At 41.0% G+C, this 17911-nt stretch overlaps 1 protein-coding gene across 1 annotated transcript in view; it reads left to right on the top strand.

The window, feature by feature from the left end:
- Positions 1-1219: 1219 nt before the first annotated feature.
- Positions 1220-17911, top strand: part of LOC124545806 (synaptic defective enhancer 1-like) — a 30447-nt gene continuing 13755 nt past the window's right edge. The window contains exons 1-2 of the mRNA XM_047124752.1: positions 1220-1325; positions 11352-11385. Of these exons, the coding sequence (XP_046980708.1) occupies positions 1220-1325; positions 11352-11385 (140 nt within the window). The remainder of the gene's footprint in view (positions 1326-11351; positions 11386-17911) is intronic.

The raw sequence follows: 17911 nt of genomic DNA, 5'->3' as shown, positions 1-17911 counted from the left end.
CGTATTCAACAGCTGTAATCTAACCATCACAAAAATTTTCCTGAATCCAGTATATTGCCCACACAATAATCTACAACTTCACTAGAACTATTGAATTTTAATCTTCAGAAAATTTACTTCCAAGCACCATGGTGTATGTATTACCACTACATGATTGAGTTATTACTCACTCGACTCTCACAGGAATTGTACAGCCATTAGTATAAATGTAGTGGTGCTGCTTCACACAAGAGGGATTCCATGATGGAACCTCAAGGTGCGAATATCATTGCAGATATATAGGACTTTTATGACAAGTGTGGACAATTGATGTTTAAAGACATTGCATTTGCAAATGCTGTATGGGTATTGATGACATTCTCCATTATCATCACTCCACTCAAGCTGTTGAGTACAGTACATAGGGCCAAGACTTGATGGAGAGCTGCCTGGTTAACCCACAAATTACGACAGTGTGATGAAGACGGATTGCAGTCCGAAGAAATTGCAGCATCACTCTGAATCTACAAATCATAATGGCAGCATTGTTCATGTCAAAAGCCATTAAAATGTTTTGTGGCTTCATGACATTTTCAAAAGTGCTTCAATATGAAAATTATAAGTGCCCAGCTATTCAGAGACTCAGGAAAAATTATGGTGGACACTTACGTAATTATACATGTGCTTCAGAAAATGTACGAATACTTTTATGTTTGATTACCAATAAATAATACTTCTTTAAAATATTTTTTTATTATTTATTTACATCCTCCTCTTACAGGGTTCAGGTAATTACGAGTATCCAAACAGTTCTACCTGCGCGGTTTGCTGAGTATCGGGCTTATAATTCTAGAAGCATCCTGGATACATATCTGGAAGTACCAATTGTTCACAGTCATCTGCATTCAAGGGCACATACAGGCCCCTCTGTACATGGTAACGGCCAATCATTTAAAATGTGAACTGAGGTACACACCTCATCTGGAAAGTAGATATGCTTCACCATCACTGTCAAATTCATTTTTATATACAACTGTGTGTAAGTGCAGCACGTCAAGGCCAGTGCTCAGCACCGAGTCACCCTGACAAACACCAGCACACGTCGTGTCTGCACAGCTGCACATGCAGCCAGTGATATCACCCCACAGCAACGGTGACAGCAGCAGCAGCAGGTTGGGTAGTTCTTTGCAGATAGCAGCCACATGGTGGCTGGCAATTGAGGGTAGAGCTTCTACCATTAATGGGCAGTTCCAAAAACCATCAGAAGACTATTCACTATTCACCACCACCACCACCACCACCACCACCACCACCAAATGCATTGCAGCTCATGTACGACCTCAAATGTAATATAACAACGAATTTCTCAGAACTCCACAGTTGGGAACTAGCACTACAACCTGTCCTTGGTTCTCACCACCTATCTGACCTTAATTTACATTAGTTCCTTCCATCTCAGAATTTATTTGCAGTAACTACTGCTTTCTTCGCTCCATTTCAGTTTTCTACATTTTTTTCTGACTTGTCTAGTTTTTTCTGTCCCCCCTCCCACCTCTGTTAATATAATGCGATCAGCTTTTCACTTTTATTAACATGTGCACGATGTTTTAGTAGTTATATCTGTCTTGCATATTACCCTGTCTTCCACCTTTAAGCTCTCTGGTTTTCAAATCTCATCAGGTACACTCCCCAACTATCAGTCTTTCCTTCTTATCCCATCTGGTAAGTTTCCATTGACCTGTGGTTCTGGGTGACTTTTCTATACTGTAACACTTTCCCTAAACCTCTCCATTCCTTTTCCTTCACTCCTCTTCCTTCCACTTCGACTCTTACACCAGAAGAAGAAGAAGCCACTGGCTCCAAAAGGTTATGAAAGTAAAATCCTTTTTTGTGTGTTTTCCCCTGCCGCTGCTTGGTGAGTAGGTTATTTTGTGTCCATTTACACTCTTGAATGTAATACAGTGCACACCTGTACACTGACATATAAAAATGTCAGTGTGATAGCACTAGCATTACTGTGCCAAGCACTTAAATGTGAATTGCAGAGTAATCGTGTAGATGTAGATGTTAACTGGGAGCTGCAAAGTGGTGGAAGGAAATAATTTTCTTTTGATAACAGGATGTGACTGAATTCCACCACTGCTCACCAGTGTGACAGCAGGCACGCTTGGACTGGCATGCACCTACGCATGCAGGATCCAAAAAATCTATGAAGGGTAAATGTACTTGATTCATGTTGCCTGAAATATGGAATGAAGCTATCACCTAAAAAAAAAAAACACTGCAGTGTGAATGGTCATTCTGGTCTGTTCAGGGTGTAGTGTAACACATCGCTTTGGTGAAATGGTGTATTGCACAAGCAGTTTTTGAACAGACAAATAATGGTCGTCTCTATAAGAAATTTATTTTCTTAATGAATGAGATAATCTACTGTTTTAATGTATATTTTATTTATGTGCATTTATCGTGAGATGGAAGGATGCATCATATATGCAAGCCAGGCTGAAAAAAAACATTGTACCACAACTGCAGTACCTGCTAGTCAAGAAGTTCATTCTGCTCCTGCCTTGGAGATATCTGCACGCCACTGTGATAATGCCTATGGTGCCCTGGGGACAAGATAAAAACTTATAAACACAAACTCCATTGAAATCTGTTAGATAAGACAGACCTTTTTTGGGACTGGTATTCCACATGAACGTATTGTGGTGTTCTGTACAATAAAGTACTTTGGGTCACATAATTATTGTAAGCAACAGAACAATATATGGTACAATGTTTATCAACAGCATCATATTTCTTTCAAAAACTGGATGTCGGACTTGTACTATAAACTTACAGCAGTAACTGCAGCACTTCAAGAAAGGAGATCCAATTAGAAGAGTTGGAGAACGTACGGAAATAATTAGGTGAGCAAGATTGAGTAACAGGAAGTATTAGCTCCCGATCACGCTTGACTTCACCACCTGACATGATACAGAACGAGTGGAACATCAGATATGGTGACAATCAACAAGCCAGAACAAACATGGCTGGGAGTAAATAAAATTAAAAAGAACAAGAATAGCACACAGAAATCTGAAATTTTAGAAGAAAATTGATGGATTTTTTTGTGCGTAGCTTTGTGGGACTTGATACCTATTGTCAGTGGTGACAAAAATCAGTAGCCCAGATTACACAGCACAAAGTCAATTGCTAGCACTAAAAATCAGGAATGTTGAAGAGTTTTGGCTAGTCAATGAACAATTACAAAATCCTGTACCTACAGTTAGGACCAAGAAGAAAATAATTAGTCCAAAAGGCAGAAGTTTTCGACTGCAACTATGGAGGGCCTAAAATGTACCAAACTCATGACCAGATTACATCAGCAGTTACACAGATTGCAGCTGTGGTACATTGATCTACAGCAGCAACAGTATCTACCGACTATTCACTGTTGTCAATGCAGGGTCCTACCCACTGATCCAACTCCCTGTTAGCATCTAAGACAGCGAGGTTTTCATGAGCTATATACGATTTGATTCATTTCCAAAAGTGAGTGAGTGAGTGTGTGTGTGTGTGTGTGTGTGTGTGTGTGTGTGTGTGTGTGTGTGTGGGGGGGGGGGGGGGGGGAGGTACACTGCAGGTGATTTTGAAATCAGAGTTTGTGTGTGTGTACTACAGAGGCATATCTAGTCATGATACAATATTAAGCTGAAATCAATTAGACACATGTTGTTGTAGACATTGTCTGTCATCGGTAATAAAAAAAAAAAAAAAAAAGGGTGCAGATGTCCCAGCTTGGTTCAAAGTATTTACTGTGCAACTTACTAATGAACTAAAAAAGGAAATTAAAACAATAAACACGAACATCTTGTGAACGGTGCAGTTCTTACTATTTTCATGCTTGCTAAGAATAACTAGACAGGAATTCCACCTTACGAAAGACACCATTTTGCGGTATTGTTTCCACCCAGGCACATTTCAGTACTTTTTGTGCTATCTTCAGGGGTTTATTTGTTTATTTTCTTTCACACACGAAGCTACTGGTTGTTTATGCAGGTAGCTTTAGATCCACTATGCAGTTTGCCGCTTGTCATGGTTTTTTGTTGTGGTGTTTTTTTCTTTGTTTGTGTTGAGGTAACATGCTTATTTCTTTCACTGTTGTCATTACACTTTCTAAGATTTGTTCACCAAGCACAGTTTTAGCTGCCGTTGCATGTTTTTATGGCGTAATGGCGGCAAAAACTCTGTGTTTAGCAAACAAATGTTAGAATGTGCAAGCATAATGACAACAGCAAAAGAAATAAATGTGTTACCTTGACACAAACAAAGACACAACAACACCAAAAGCAGTGAACTGTGTAGTAGATCTAAAGTTATGACCTAAACAACCAATAACTTCACATGAGAAAGAAACTAAACAAATAAACCCACTGAAGATAGTGCTAAAAGTGCTGAAATATGTCTATGTGAAAACAAAAAACCAAAATGGTGTCTTACAAAACGTGGAATTTCTCTCCAATTAACAAAAAATTTTAATAAGCGGGAATTACCTAAATGTGTTAGAAGTAGTCACAATTGAGCTACAGTAGCCCATTACAAACAGTACCGTATAATGCTTAAAAATGCTATTAGGAAGGCAAAGGGTATGTGGTATGCAAATAGAATAGCTAATTCACAAGATAAAATTAAAACCATATGGTCAGTTGTGAAGGAAGCGTGTGGTCAACAGCACAAGGTTTCTGTTAATGTTAAGTCAGATACATATACAGTATTTAACAATCACTTTCTGAATGTAACTGGTGAGTTAAATAAAAACTTAGTTTCTACTGGGAATCACATAACTCTCTTGGAAATTGGCATTCCAAGACTGATATCAGAAATAGTCCTTCATGATACTGACAAGGAGGTAACTGAATCAATAATTAAATCATCTAAGTCTAAGGATTCTCATGGTTATGATGGAGTATCCAGTAGAATACTAAAGTACTGGGCTCCAGATGTTAGTCTTGTACTTAGCCATATTTGTAATTTTTCCTTTCACAATGGTCAGTTTCCTGAGCGATTACAGTACTCAATAATAAAACCACTTTATAAAAGGGGGGAGAAAGGGATCATTTAGATCTATTTCTATGCCATCAGTGTTTGCTAAAGTTATTGAAAAGGCTGTGTATGTAAGGATAATTGATCATTTCAGTTCACATAATGTGCTATCAAATGCACAGTTTGGTTTTAGAAGTGGCTTAACAACTGAAAATGCTATATTCTCTCTTCTCTGCGAGGTACTGGATGGATTAAACAAAAGGTTTCAAATGCTAGGAATCTTTTCATTTAACTAAGACATTTGATTGTGTTGATTACAAAATATTGCTCCTGAAATTGGACCATTATGGAATATGAGGAGCAGCTTACAACTGGTTCACCTTTTACTTTAAGAACAGACAGAAAAAGGTCATTCTCCACAGTACAGAGAACTCCTACGATGTGGGGTCAAAGTGGGGCATGGTTAAATGGGGAGTGCCCCAGAGATCACTGCTGGAGGCACTCCTGTTCCTTATTTATACAAATGGCTAGTATTACAGGTGATTCTACAATATTTCTGTTTGCTGATGACGCTAGCTTGGTAGTAATGGACATTGTATGCAACAATTGCTCCGTTTCAGATAGTGCAGTTCATGATATAAGTTCATGGCTTGTAGAAAATAAACTAATGCTAAATCACAGTAAGACACAGTTTTTAAAACACAATTCAGCAAAATCTGGCATTTTAATTGCACAGAATGGGCATTTGATTTGTGATACTGAACAGTTCAAATTTCTAGGTGTTCAGATAGATAGTAAACTGTCACCAAAAGTCTATGTTCAGGGTCATATTCAAAGTCTTAATGCTGCCATTTTTACTACTACAGCAGCACCTGAAGTAAGCAATAGTTCAACACAAAGAGAGGGAAAGAGGGAAGGAGAGGGAAAGACAAAAGTATGTGGGTTTTAAGGGAGAGGGTTAGGAGTCATTCCAATCCCAGGAGCGGAAATACTTACCTTAGGGGGAAAAAAGGACAGTTATACACTCGCATACACACACATATCCATCCGCACATACACAGACACAAGCAGACATTTGTAAAGGCAAAGAGTTTGGACAGAGAGATCAGTCGAGGCGGAAGTACAAAGGCAAAGATGTTGTTGAATGACAGGTGAGGTATGAGCGGCGGCAACTTGAAATTAGCGCAGGTTGAGGCCTGGCGGGTAATGAGAAGAGAGGATATACTGAAGGGCAAGTTCCCATCTCCGGAGTTCTGACAGGTTGGTGTTAGTGGGAAGTATCCAGGAAACCCGGATGGTGTAACACTGTGCCAAGATGTGCTGGCCGTGCACCAAGGCATGTTTAGCCACAGGGTGATCCTCATTACCAACAAACACTGTCTGCCTGTGTCCATTCATGCGAATGGACAGTTTGTTGCTGGTCATTCCCACATTGAAAGCTTCACAGTGTAGGCACATCCACACCGGCTGTTCAGAGCATCCTCCTACAAGCCAACCGCAAATTAGAACAGCATGCCATCCTCCACCTCAAAAAACTATCCAATCTCCTGGTTTCCCACCTCCGGAAAGGCAACTCACTCACCCTTCACAACCTTTCCAGCAAACCTCAACCTCCTCTCATTGCACACAGACCCAGTCTCTCCCAACTACTCAATCTCCCACTTCCAGCTCCACTCCCCCCAAAACCTCAAAATTCGAATCAACACAATCTGGAACCACAACACCCTAATTCAGTAGTTAACCTTTCCTCCAAACCTCTCTCCCAATCCGAAACCTCTGTCCTATCCAAAGGCCTCACCTTCAGCCCCACTCCCAGATTCAACCAAACAGCCCTTGTCAAAGATTTACTGTCCTACACCCGTACTCTCTGCTGGAAATATCACTTTGCCATGAAGAAAAATGATCCTAATCCTACTCCTAATGATCCAACTCCCCAAGACACTATCCAAATTGAACCCTGCCTGGAACAGTTCCGTCCTCCGTCACAGCGGGACCCACCTCCTCTTCCTCAAAATCACCCTCTCCAAACCTTCCAGGAATTTCTGACTTCCAGCCTTGCCTCTCAATCCTTCTTAAAAAACCTTAATCCTACTCCCAACATCACCACTGCTGAAGCCCAGGCTATCCATGATTTGAAGGCTGACCGATCCATCGTCATTCTTCCGGCGGACAAGGGTCCCACGATCGTGGTACTTTATCATTTGGAGTATGTGGCTGAGGGACTGCGTCAGCTTTCAGACAACACTACATACAAAGTTTGCCAAGGTAATCCCATTCCTGATGTCCAGGCGGAGCTTCAAGGAATCCTCAGAACCTTAGGCCCCCTACAAAATTACAATATTTTTAAAATTTAAGTAGAAAAATAAAAAGGGCATTAAGAAATTGTGACAACTTTGTCACAAAGTTAAAGAAAATAATGGACAAATAAAATATTCTTAGCATCCAGTAATTCCTACAGTATTGCATGATTTAAGAGCAACCAATATTTTTGCTCCCTTGCCAAAGGGTAGAGATAATGTTTCTTATATTCTTGTTTTGACAGAATGTTCATCATAACATATAAAACTGCATTCCATTAAATCAGCAAATGTAACTACCACAATCAGTTGCCCAAGAGATTATTTCTTAGACATAGTTAAATCAAATCACTTACTCGCCCAATGATGGAACTCAATTTATGTCATACTTTCAAAGAGTTTTTGGTGTCTGAATCTATAAAATGTGGGTGATATTTCAAAATTTCACCCAAAATCCAACCCCTCTGTAGAAATAGGAAGATTATGTCATACATACTGTTCTAAGGAACACACAATCTGGCCACAGATGATTCCAGAGTTTCAAGTTATCCTTAATGAATTATCTTACTAGTGAAGTGGACTTTCCCCAGTAGAAGCGTTGAATAAAAAGTTCATAGGAAAGCATCAATAAGATTTTTTCTTGGTCTGATATAGAAGAGGAACCACCTAGCGAGTTACATGAAAAGGTAGAAAGGAATTTAAAGACATGCACAATGTCAAGTACAAGTACATTATTTAAAACCAAGTGACCATAATTTTAAACTCAATGACATGGTGACAATGAAAGAAACCAGCAAGTTCTTCCATCATTATGAAGATCCATTTAAAATTATGAGGATTTCATAGCCAAGGTTGTGTTCTTAGCACAACCACCGAGTGGGAGAGAAAAAGGTCTCTATAATATAGATGTGATCAAAAGATGTGTCTCATCAAAAACATTCCTTCACATCTAAAACAGTTTTGCATTAGTATGGGGCAAACAATAGAGATTAACAAATTTTTGCCACCAAACAGACTGCAGAACTGAGATGAATTGCTTCTTTTTATAAGCGAAGCTGTATGTTAGTGCTGTCGCTTTCAACAAGAGAGGAAGGGGGTAATCAAGGATACACCGTTAGCTAGAAAGTATATGCAGAATGGGCTAACTTCTAGGTACAATTGTTGCAACTTTTAATAGGGCATCTGTTGAAACATACAATAAGAGGACATTCAGAATTACTAAAGCAAGCCATTACGTACTATGGAGTAAAATAAACACAGTAGACAAGGCAGATCAAGAAGAAGGTACAAAAACAGACTATGGTAGAAGTAGGCCCCCCTCAATATTTATGTATAAAAGAAGAAGGTAAAACTGTAAATGCTATTAACAAGATATTGTACCCTAATCTGTACACACATATGTATGATGTGATGTGATTGAAAGGCTAGGTGGACTGAAAAAACAAATTACCTATACCTAAGAGAGAGAGAGAGAGAGAGAGAGAGAGAGAGAGAGAGAGAGAGAGAGAGAGAGAAGTTCATAAATGGGGATGCTACTGTTGTGGATAATTAAATAATTGTGTAGAGATTATCTTTCTGTGAAAAAAAAGTTGTATCTTGGTGGTTACTCCGCAAGATGGTACCTTTAATTTAAAGATTCCTCCAAAGTAGCAAAGTAGATGACTTTACCTGAGTTGGTTAATCTGTTTCATATGCTAATTTAAAGATGACATAATTATCTGAGTTGTGTGTGCTACTCTCCAGGTTTGGAAAGACAGGTAACTGCTTATAGAATGCCAAATGACAAATAATGGTTAATTGTTCAAAACATGTAACTCCTTTGGTTTCATGGCAGTTTATGAAGACTGAAGACATTTGATGAGAAAACTGGCCACACAACAATGAATATGGCATTCCTGGAAAAACTATATAGGGCCGTATCTCAGTATAGCTTTGTGAATTTTGTAGAGTCTCCAACACTCCTCCTAGAGGAATCTATATTTTTTATCTTTATTGGAGAGAATAACTAATATGGGTGGGGTTAAAAGAATTTTCTATGGGAGGTTTTGTATAATGTAGTTCATGGAATTTGTTTAATTTGAATGTTGTGTAGCACACATCCAGTGACTTCCAAAAGTGGCATGAGCTTGGCCAGAAAAGCCAGAGTTCTAGACGCAATGGCCAGCAGACTTTGGAGCCTAGTAATGAGTAATGCATGAGAGAAAAATATTGTAAAACTGCTTAATGACCCACATGGATAATAAATATTTGTTATTTGAGGTCCTATATTCATAGTACGAGAATGAAACTGGTGGAAATTTTAAAGAAACTAAACCAGAGTGAAATATATACCTATGACAGTGTACAATCTATTGTGGAACATTCCACAGTTAATAAATATGAATGAAATACAGCTGTGATTGTACATCAAAGTGATACGTAATAGTAATACTTGTAGTGAAAACAAAATAAGTTTGAATACTTGCTGCTCAGTTAACATTTAGTGATGGCATTATTTGCCTCAGGAGAGGAATCTGTAATGCAACATGTCACTTTTATAAAATGATATGTTGCACAAGCATTTTTTGAATTGACAAGTGATGATACCCACTATAAAAAGTTTAATTTTGTTATGTAACAGATAATCCACTGTTGGGATGTATGTTTTATTTATGCACACATATCATGAACTGAATGGACACAGCATATCTGCAAGCCAGGATGATAAAAATCATACCATGCTGGCTGTACCTGCAGGTTAAGTGATTTACTCTGTGTCCTCAGGTTCTGTTCTAGACATATGGTATTTGCCACAGAGTAAGTGGTTGTGACAATGCCTATTATGTCACAGGGACAAGAGAAAACTTGTTATATAGATACCCTTAATTGGAATTTGTCAATTAAGACAAAACATTTTTTGGACTTTGTTTATCAATGTCTTTACGATGTTCCAAATAATGTAGCAATTTCGTAACATATACTTATTTTTAAAAAAATTACAATACGTGGACACTTAACGAGAAACCTCGCTGGTTGTTGAACTTTTACCTTTAACTTCCAGCAGTAACTGTTGCACTTCGAAAAAAGATGTTTGATCAGAAGAGGTGCTGACACTAAGGTGAGCAGGCTAAAATAATAGGAAATCTTAGATCCTGATCACACACTACTTCGCCAACCAATATCACGGTGAAGAACCAGTAGACATCGCAGTTGATGGGAGGTGCTTGCCTTCCAGCTGCCATTGAGTAGACCAGCCAAAGGCACTCTTTGGTACTTCCCAGTACCTATCCCAGCATTCCCCCAATTGAACAGACTGGAGCAACTCTCTAGCGCTACTCAGCAATAACCATCCCAGCATTCCCCCCACACCCACTGAGTAGAGTTCTCTCTAGTGCTTCTCAGTAGGAGCTGCTATCCCCATTTATCTTCCTAGATGTTATTAGCATTCTGTGAGCCATGAAGTAGCATACTGACAATGATTATAGTGCCTCTAATAAGCATCCCTGATTGAACTCTGATGATACTACAGGTGTCTGGTGACAATTTCAAAACTCATGTTTTTTTTTGTCTGTAGTTCTTTTTTTTCAGCTGCAATCTGGCAAATAATTTCTTTTCCTCCTCCTTCTCTTTCTTCTGATACATATGGGAGCATACCATCACCCCTGAATGAGCAACCCTGCTCGTGAGGATTTGGTGAGGCTTCTTGGCATTCCAGGGAATGGTGCCATGCATGTGTGCATATATGAGAGAGAGAGAGAGAGAGAGAGAGAGAGAGAGAGAGAGAGAGAGAGAGAGAGAGAGAGAGAGAGAGAGAGGGGGGGGGGGGGGGGTTACCACTGCAGTTTGTCACAGTAAATGATTCAAATTATGATGATCTGCAGATAACAGAGTTGGAGATCCCCATATTTGAGGCAAAGTCTCTCTCTGCTCTGAGCTCATGGGGAATGAAGCCAGTCATCGAGGAGAGAATATGTGCGCAATATGTCTTTCTATTGTTCTACAACAATAAGACACATGTTACCCATCACAACCGCATATGCACTAATGTGAGGTGTTTTTGTTTGTTCCTAGGTGCACTCGATAAGAATATCACCATGAGCAAAGGGTATGCCTATCTACCGGCCAAGCTGGATAGAATATTACTAGAGACAGTAGTCAGTAATGTCCTGTGGACTAATTTTAAACATCAGTAGAACCACTGCATATACATACCTTTTTTAATTATGCCTGATACTTCTGATACTTTTCTTTCTTTCTTTGCTGGTATATGGAGGAGATACTGGGATGTGGGCTTGTGCCGCAGCAGCAACAACTAACTGACAAGTTGTTCACAATGATAGTGCATTTATGACTGGAAATGCTGCAGCCCGAAGTGGCATTGCTGATCTACCCATGGCCGAATGTGCCTTGGTCTTGGTTCGTTATCTGAAGCTCAGGCTATCAACACCCCAGGCTAGTCTGCTGTGGTAACTGGCATTACAGTTCCTGCCCGTTTGCTATGGTTCAGGCCACACACCCTGTGCCCTGGCCCGCCAAACAAATGTTGACATTAAGCATCACTCGGCATTGTGCTGGGTCTAGCAGCAGCAGTAGCAGCAGCAATTTTGGCTGATTTTGACATGCTGCTCTTCTTCAAATGTGGGAATGCAGGGGACTTCACTAATGCATGCACAGGAATGCTATGACATATAACTTGTGAATAAGTGAGGAGGAGTACAGGTCATCTGATGATTTAGTATATATATATATATATATATATATATATATATATATATAAACAACATCTATCGGTGTGCAATGAAAAGTAGTCCACCATTTGGAGGGTTAAAACAGCTGCCCGAGGAGAACGTTATCAGACTGAAGGAAGAGATTCATGATTAGCAGCAGATGCTAGCGAGGGGATGTTCTGGAGGTAGAACTGCCATATCCCACCCATTTCCATGACATGCATAGTAACTTGCCACTGTGTCCAGAGCATTTAGTTTCACAAAATGGTTCCATCTCAAAGATGTTCATAATGCTAGGGAATAAGTAGCAATGTATTCTGCACTACAGAAACCTCCAGCAAGGTCTCAGGCTGGGGATGGAACTTTATCACCCATGGCATCTCCTCCCACCAGTGTTGCTCGTTGAAGTGGATTGATTTAAACACCAAACAGAGGTCTCTCAAAACACAACTTTGATGAAGATTTTTACAAGTTAGTGAATAATTCAATTTCCTGAAAAATGATGGAAAATGTTGGAGAATATAATGACATTCATTTAGTTTATCAGTGGGATGGACATTGTGGTACAAGAGATTACATTGCCAGGCCAAATATTAAGCAGGCCACAATCTTCAATTAAGGACTAGCCACCGTGTATGACCACCTACTATGGGGGTGGCCAAGGTGTCACTGCAGTTCAAAAAGTCTATCTATACTGGTATGTGTTGTCTGGATCTCACTGAACTCCACATATAATGGTTCAAATGGCTCTGAGCACTATGGGACTTAACATCTGAGGTCATCAGTCCCCTAGAACTCAGAACTACTCAAACCTAACTAACCTAAGGACATCACACACATCCATGCCCTAGGCAGGATTCGAACCTGCGACCGTAGCGGTCGCGCGGTTCCAGACTGTAGCGCCTAGAGCCGCTCGGCCACTCCGGCCGGCTCACATATAATGATTCTGCTGAGTTTGCACAGCTAAATTTCACTGATCGCAAGTTACTTTATATGGATCCAAGCAGTTTCATCTATGGGTGAAATGCTGTGATCATTATGAAGTAATAAGGTACAGTCACGAAGAATTTGCCGTATTTCAATATCTGACCAAAGATCCTTTTGGAATAACACCACAAAACAAGGGGGTTATCAACCTGATGAAACATGAGGCGAGTGGTTTGGAGATTGTGGAGTTTGTGGAGTCAGATCAAAAATATAAGCAATCCCACAAAGAAACAGGTGCCACCAGAGGTGGACTAAGGGTGCGCATCTTGTGGCCTCAAAGGCACTCTCAATCGAGGATTACAAGAGGTGTCTGCGTGAGGGCAAGGTAATCTGCACTGCAGCTGAAAGTCGGGCTGTTGTATCATGATGACAAATGGTTCATCTTTTGGGATGGGATTGGCACCCTCCCATACTCACATTATTCATTAAGTGCCACTAGTCCCCTTTCCCACACAGTCTAGTCACATTAATGTGACCACTGCCAACGCATGTCACAAGCACCAGCAGCATCTGAAATTCAAGCAGCAAATAGCCCAAGTGCCTATGTTTCAAGAGTCCATGGGGCAAGGTGACGACTGCATGGAAAGTGTCGCCTAACTTACAGTGCACCTCCACACCTCTAACATCACAGGTATCCATCATATTTATCATTTCTTGTCCATGGTAGGAGTGGAAGTGTACTGTTTGGCCATTAAGTTATTCCCTGATATTCGTCCCTACAAAGTGTCATTTGGTGAACTAGTGTCTCAGCTGTATGATCATTTTGAATCCCAAGTACATGTGGCAGCTGCTAAGTACACAGTCTTTCAGTTCAAGCATCATCCTGGGCAATCCCATGAACAGTGGGTCACCGAACCGCATGGGTGATCAAGATGGCATCAGTTCAGTTGTTCGATGTAATGCTTCATGATGCAATCACTCGCAGTGTTTCAGATGCACACATTCAGGCTTTAGAATAGAAGCTTCCAAACAAAGACTTTGAAAGCTACGTTGTCAATAATTGGGCCTCATACTAGCTATGTCCCCTTCTGTGGTAAAGAGATAAAAACTTTAGGATTTAAAGTGTAATTGTTCCAAGTATTCCTTTTTTAATACAGAAATGGAGTATCTGGATCACAAGATTAATGCACTCAGCATTCCCCCATCTCAGTTGCATTATTTGCAACTTACCTGACCCCCCCCCCCCCCCCAAAAAAAAGGTAACAGAACTGTGAGCACTCATAGGAAAATTGACATATTATATTTATTTCATACACAACATTGCTTAGCTCATGGTTCCATTGAATCATTTGTGCCACAAGGGTGTAACATTTGTTTGGTCCAATGACTGTCAGGCCACCTTCCAGCTCTCAAAGCGTACACCTTTACGTAGTTGGTGTCTTGTACACTCTGAGTCCACCACAAACCTGTCATTCTTGCACTGGACACCTCCCCTTTTGCGTTGCTGCAGTGTTGTCACATCAAGTATGTTCCACAGACAGGCCGACTGCCTTTGCATTGAAGAGATTTAATATGGCACATTGCAGTTACGGCCAGTTGCAAAATGAGGCTCTGGCTACAGCTTACAGGATTACTCAGTTCAATCAGTACTTATATGGATGTCATTTTTACTAATTATGAATAACAGGCTGTTGACAGCCCCAATTGGTTCCTCCCAGTCTTGCCTGCTCTGACAATCCAGAAGACACAGCAGTGGGCCTTAGTGTTGTCGAATTACCAATAGGAATTGACATATCAGCCAACCACTAAGGATTCCAATGCGGACCTACTGTCGCAGCTACCAAGTTTGATTCATTCAAGAACTCCTGTTTCCACACTGACTGACGGGGAGGGTGGGGGGGGGGGGGGGAGCAGGGGAGGGGGAAGGATGAGATTAAAGTGTAACATCCCGTCGGCAATGAGGTCATTAGAGACTGAGCACAAGCTCAGATTATGGAGTAAGGGGAAGGAAATTGGTCATGCCCTTTCAAAGGAACCATTCTGGCATTTGCCTGAAGTGATCTAGGGAAATCATGGAAAACCTAAATCAGGATGGCTGGAAGCGGGTTTGAACTGTTGCCTTCCCGAATGCAAGTCCAGTGCAGTAACTACTGTGCCGCCTTGCTCAGTCACATCAACACTCAAGAGATGCACGTGTTGGAAGAATTTCCAGTGACTTTCCACCAACTGGCAAGTGAAATGGCATTGGACCTAGCTTTGAGTGTAGTTTTCAACTTTATTCACTGTGTGTGCCCTCATAGCATTAACAGAATCCATCACACTGTGGTATGCTGCTACTTTGCACACTGTGTAGCGATCTCTGTGCAGGTGGGCGGGATCCTCATCCTCCATCTAGAAAGTGCCAATGGCCACTTAATGGATCCTAAGACACTCTGGCATGAAGTATGCAAACTGTTACACTAGTGTCATTGGGGCATCATCTGGAAGAAACAGTTAGCCAGGCACCATTGTACTTAACTGGGGATTTACTCTCAAATAGAGGCAATAACTTCACAGTGTGTGATGTATGGAGCATCAGGTTGTTGCTCCTCAGCATGACTTTGACTGGCCATGCCTTGCTGGACCATGGCAGTGGCTGCACATAGACCCTGCTGGTCCATATTGGAATACCTGCTGCTTGTTGGTTGTGGACACATACAACATGTCCCTCTTCATTGTCCCCATGTCCTACACTACATCTGTGTCAGCACTTGTGTAGAAGGGATGCTGGAAGTGACTGTACCAACTACAGTTTTTTGTATCGAAGGGATGCTGGAGGTAACTGTGTCTGATAACAGACCACAGTTCACATCGCACGAGTAAGCAATTTTGCAGTGAGGGAACAATACATCACAGCTCCCTTGCGACCCCGGTGCAATGGTGAGGCAGAATGTTTTGTCAGAACCTCCAAGATGCAGATGGACAAGTCAGCAGCCATCCAACACAGGACCAGGCCCTCAAGGTGTTCTTGTCAAGTTACCACATCTTGCCCAGGCATGGCAGTCACCAGTGGTACTCCTCTATCGGTGACATCATAGAACATCACATCACCACCTGTGTCCATTCAGGGAATCTACATCCCACAGCCTACATCTATGTTTCACCATCAGTAACCAATTTTGTGTAGCATTACACAAAACAGAGTAAATCATTTACAATAAAAAATTGACTTCCCAATGGATCCATCCTAGCACCCTCACTCTTCAACCTGCACACCAGTGACATACCAAACACCACTTGTAAAAAGTTTTGCTGTGCCAATGACCTTGCTATAGCCATACAAACCAGCTTGGAGATGCCTCCCAGGCATTGCAAGATGCAGCAGCCATGCAGTGGTTAGGAAATATGGCCTCAAAGGACAAATACAGCAGTTCATCTTGAGTTCTGGCAGGAAGGCAGTTCAAGTTCCACAGAGTTGTCGCTTAGTCGCACAGCTGAGATTATGTCACAAACGTAAATTCAGAGTGCTTGTTTGTGTCTAGTGAACAGTGTTTGAAGTAACAGCACTTAGAACATTTACAGTGCAAGATCTACAGACTTGCCTTACCACCCAACTCATTGTCTTCGGCTGATTCTTTGTTTACTTTAAAAATCAAGAGTTGTATCTGTAACTCCATGTTCCCACCAATCACAGTGTGGAGACCTATAAAGATAAGTGTAGTTCAGCATTAAGCTGACTACGAAAAGTCCCTCTCTTCAATAGTGATTCTGCATATAAGCGGTCATTTTTTTTTTTTTTTTTTTTTTAAAAAAAGAAAAAAAGGCTCATTTCAGTCAATCTCACCCTTGTTCTATGGCGTTTTTGTGATCTTAACATGTTGTAGAAAAATTTTCGCAAGAACAGCACAACAAGCATGTGAGTTGTTATGCATCGAGATGAAATTGTCACCAAAATATTGGTGATAGGGACCCACTATTGGTAACCTTCCCCTCCCAAACAGTGAGAGATCTCCAAGAGGTGTACAATAGCCGCCTCATGAAATGCCACCTTAGCACATATGGGACCAAGGCATTCAATATTACTGGGTTGTCTCCAAACACATCTGCAATTACTAGTGTACAAACAGGTCAAAGTTTCATCCAACATTCTTCAAGATTTCTTGGTCATCTGTAACGAAGTCCACAGTTTCATTGTATATGACTTGGTGCTCGCTGTAGTCTGTGGGAATGGAGTTTCACATCACACAACCGTGTAAAAGCTAGATGCTACACATGATATCCTGCAGCCTCTCTGAAGGCGAAATTCATTCTGGAGCACTCGGTCCACAGTTCCTTAGACTCAAAAATTACAGAAATTGGTAATCTGCACACCTGTCAAAGTGGATATCCTGTAACGTGCAGTTCTCAGTACTGTGTGTCAACTAGAGCCAATTCCATGTCCATACCAAATCACTCTGGCGAGGAACTTCCCTAACTGCCAAGGCTTCTTCATGTAATGTGATGCTGTGGACCCGACCATTGGTCACAATTGTCCTTGAGACATGATGATGTTACATCTACTGTTTCACTCTCATGCCTCCCTATAGGTGCTTAATATTAAACTGAAATGCTCAACCCATTATAGTGCAGTGTTCTACATAAAGGTAGTGCTCATGGTAACTGTGTGTATGTTTACAAACATTAGGGGGGGGATTCTGATTGGCACAGCAAGAGTCACAGTAGCAACACACTTGCAACGACTTATCGGGATGATGCAGCAATTTTGTTAATGTGTGTAGTTCACGGCAGGATGTCAGGGTCCAACGGGCATAATATTTTGGCAAGCGACCACATTTACGTTATCAGTTCACTGTTGAACTGACCGCCTGTGAGCTGGTGCAGGGCTTATATATCCTTCCCTCTTGCTTCCACCTGGCGTTCTGAATACAGTCTGAATTCCAGTTGCAGGCATGCATTCAGGTTCTCCTCTTGGCCCCCATCCAACCACCAAGTTGTTCC

The sequence above is a fragment of the Schistocerca americana genome, chromosome 8 (assembly GCF_021461395.2).
Source record: "Schistocerca americana isolate TAMUIC-IGC-003095 chromosome 8, iqSchAmer2.1, whole genome shotgun sequence".
Lineage (NCBI taxonomy): Eukaryota > Metazoa > Arthropoda > Insecta > Orthoptera > Acrididae > Schistocerca > Schistocerca americana.
Note: the sequence above shows the minus strand (reverse complement) of the source record. Positions and strands in the feature narration are given on the sequence as shown.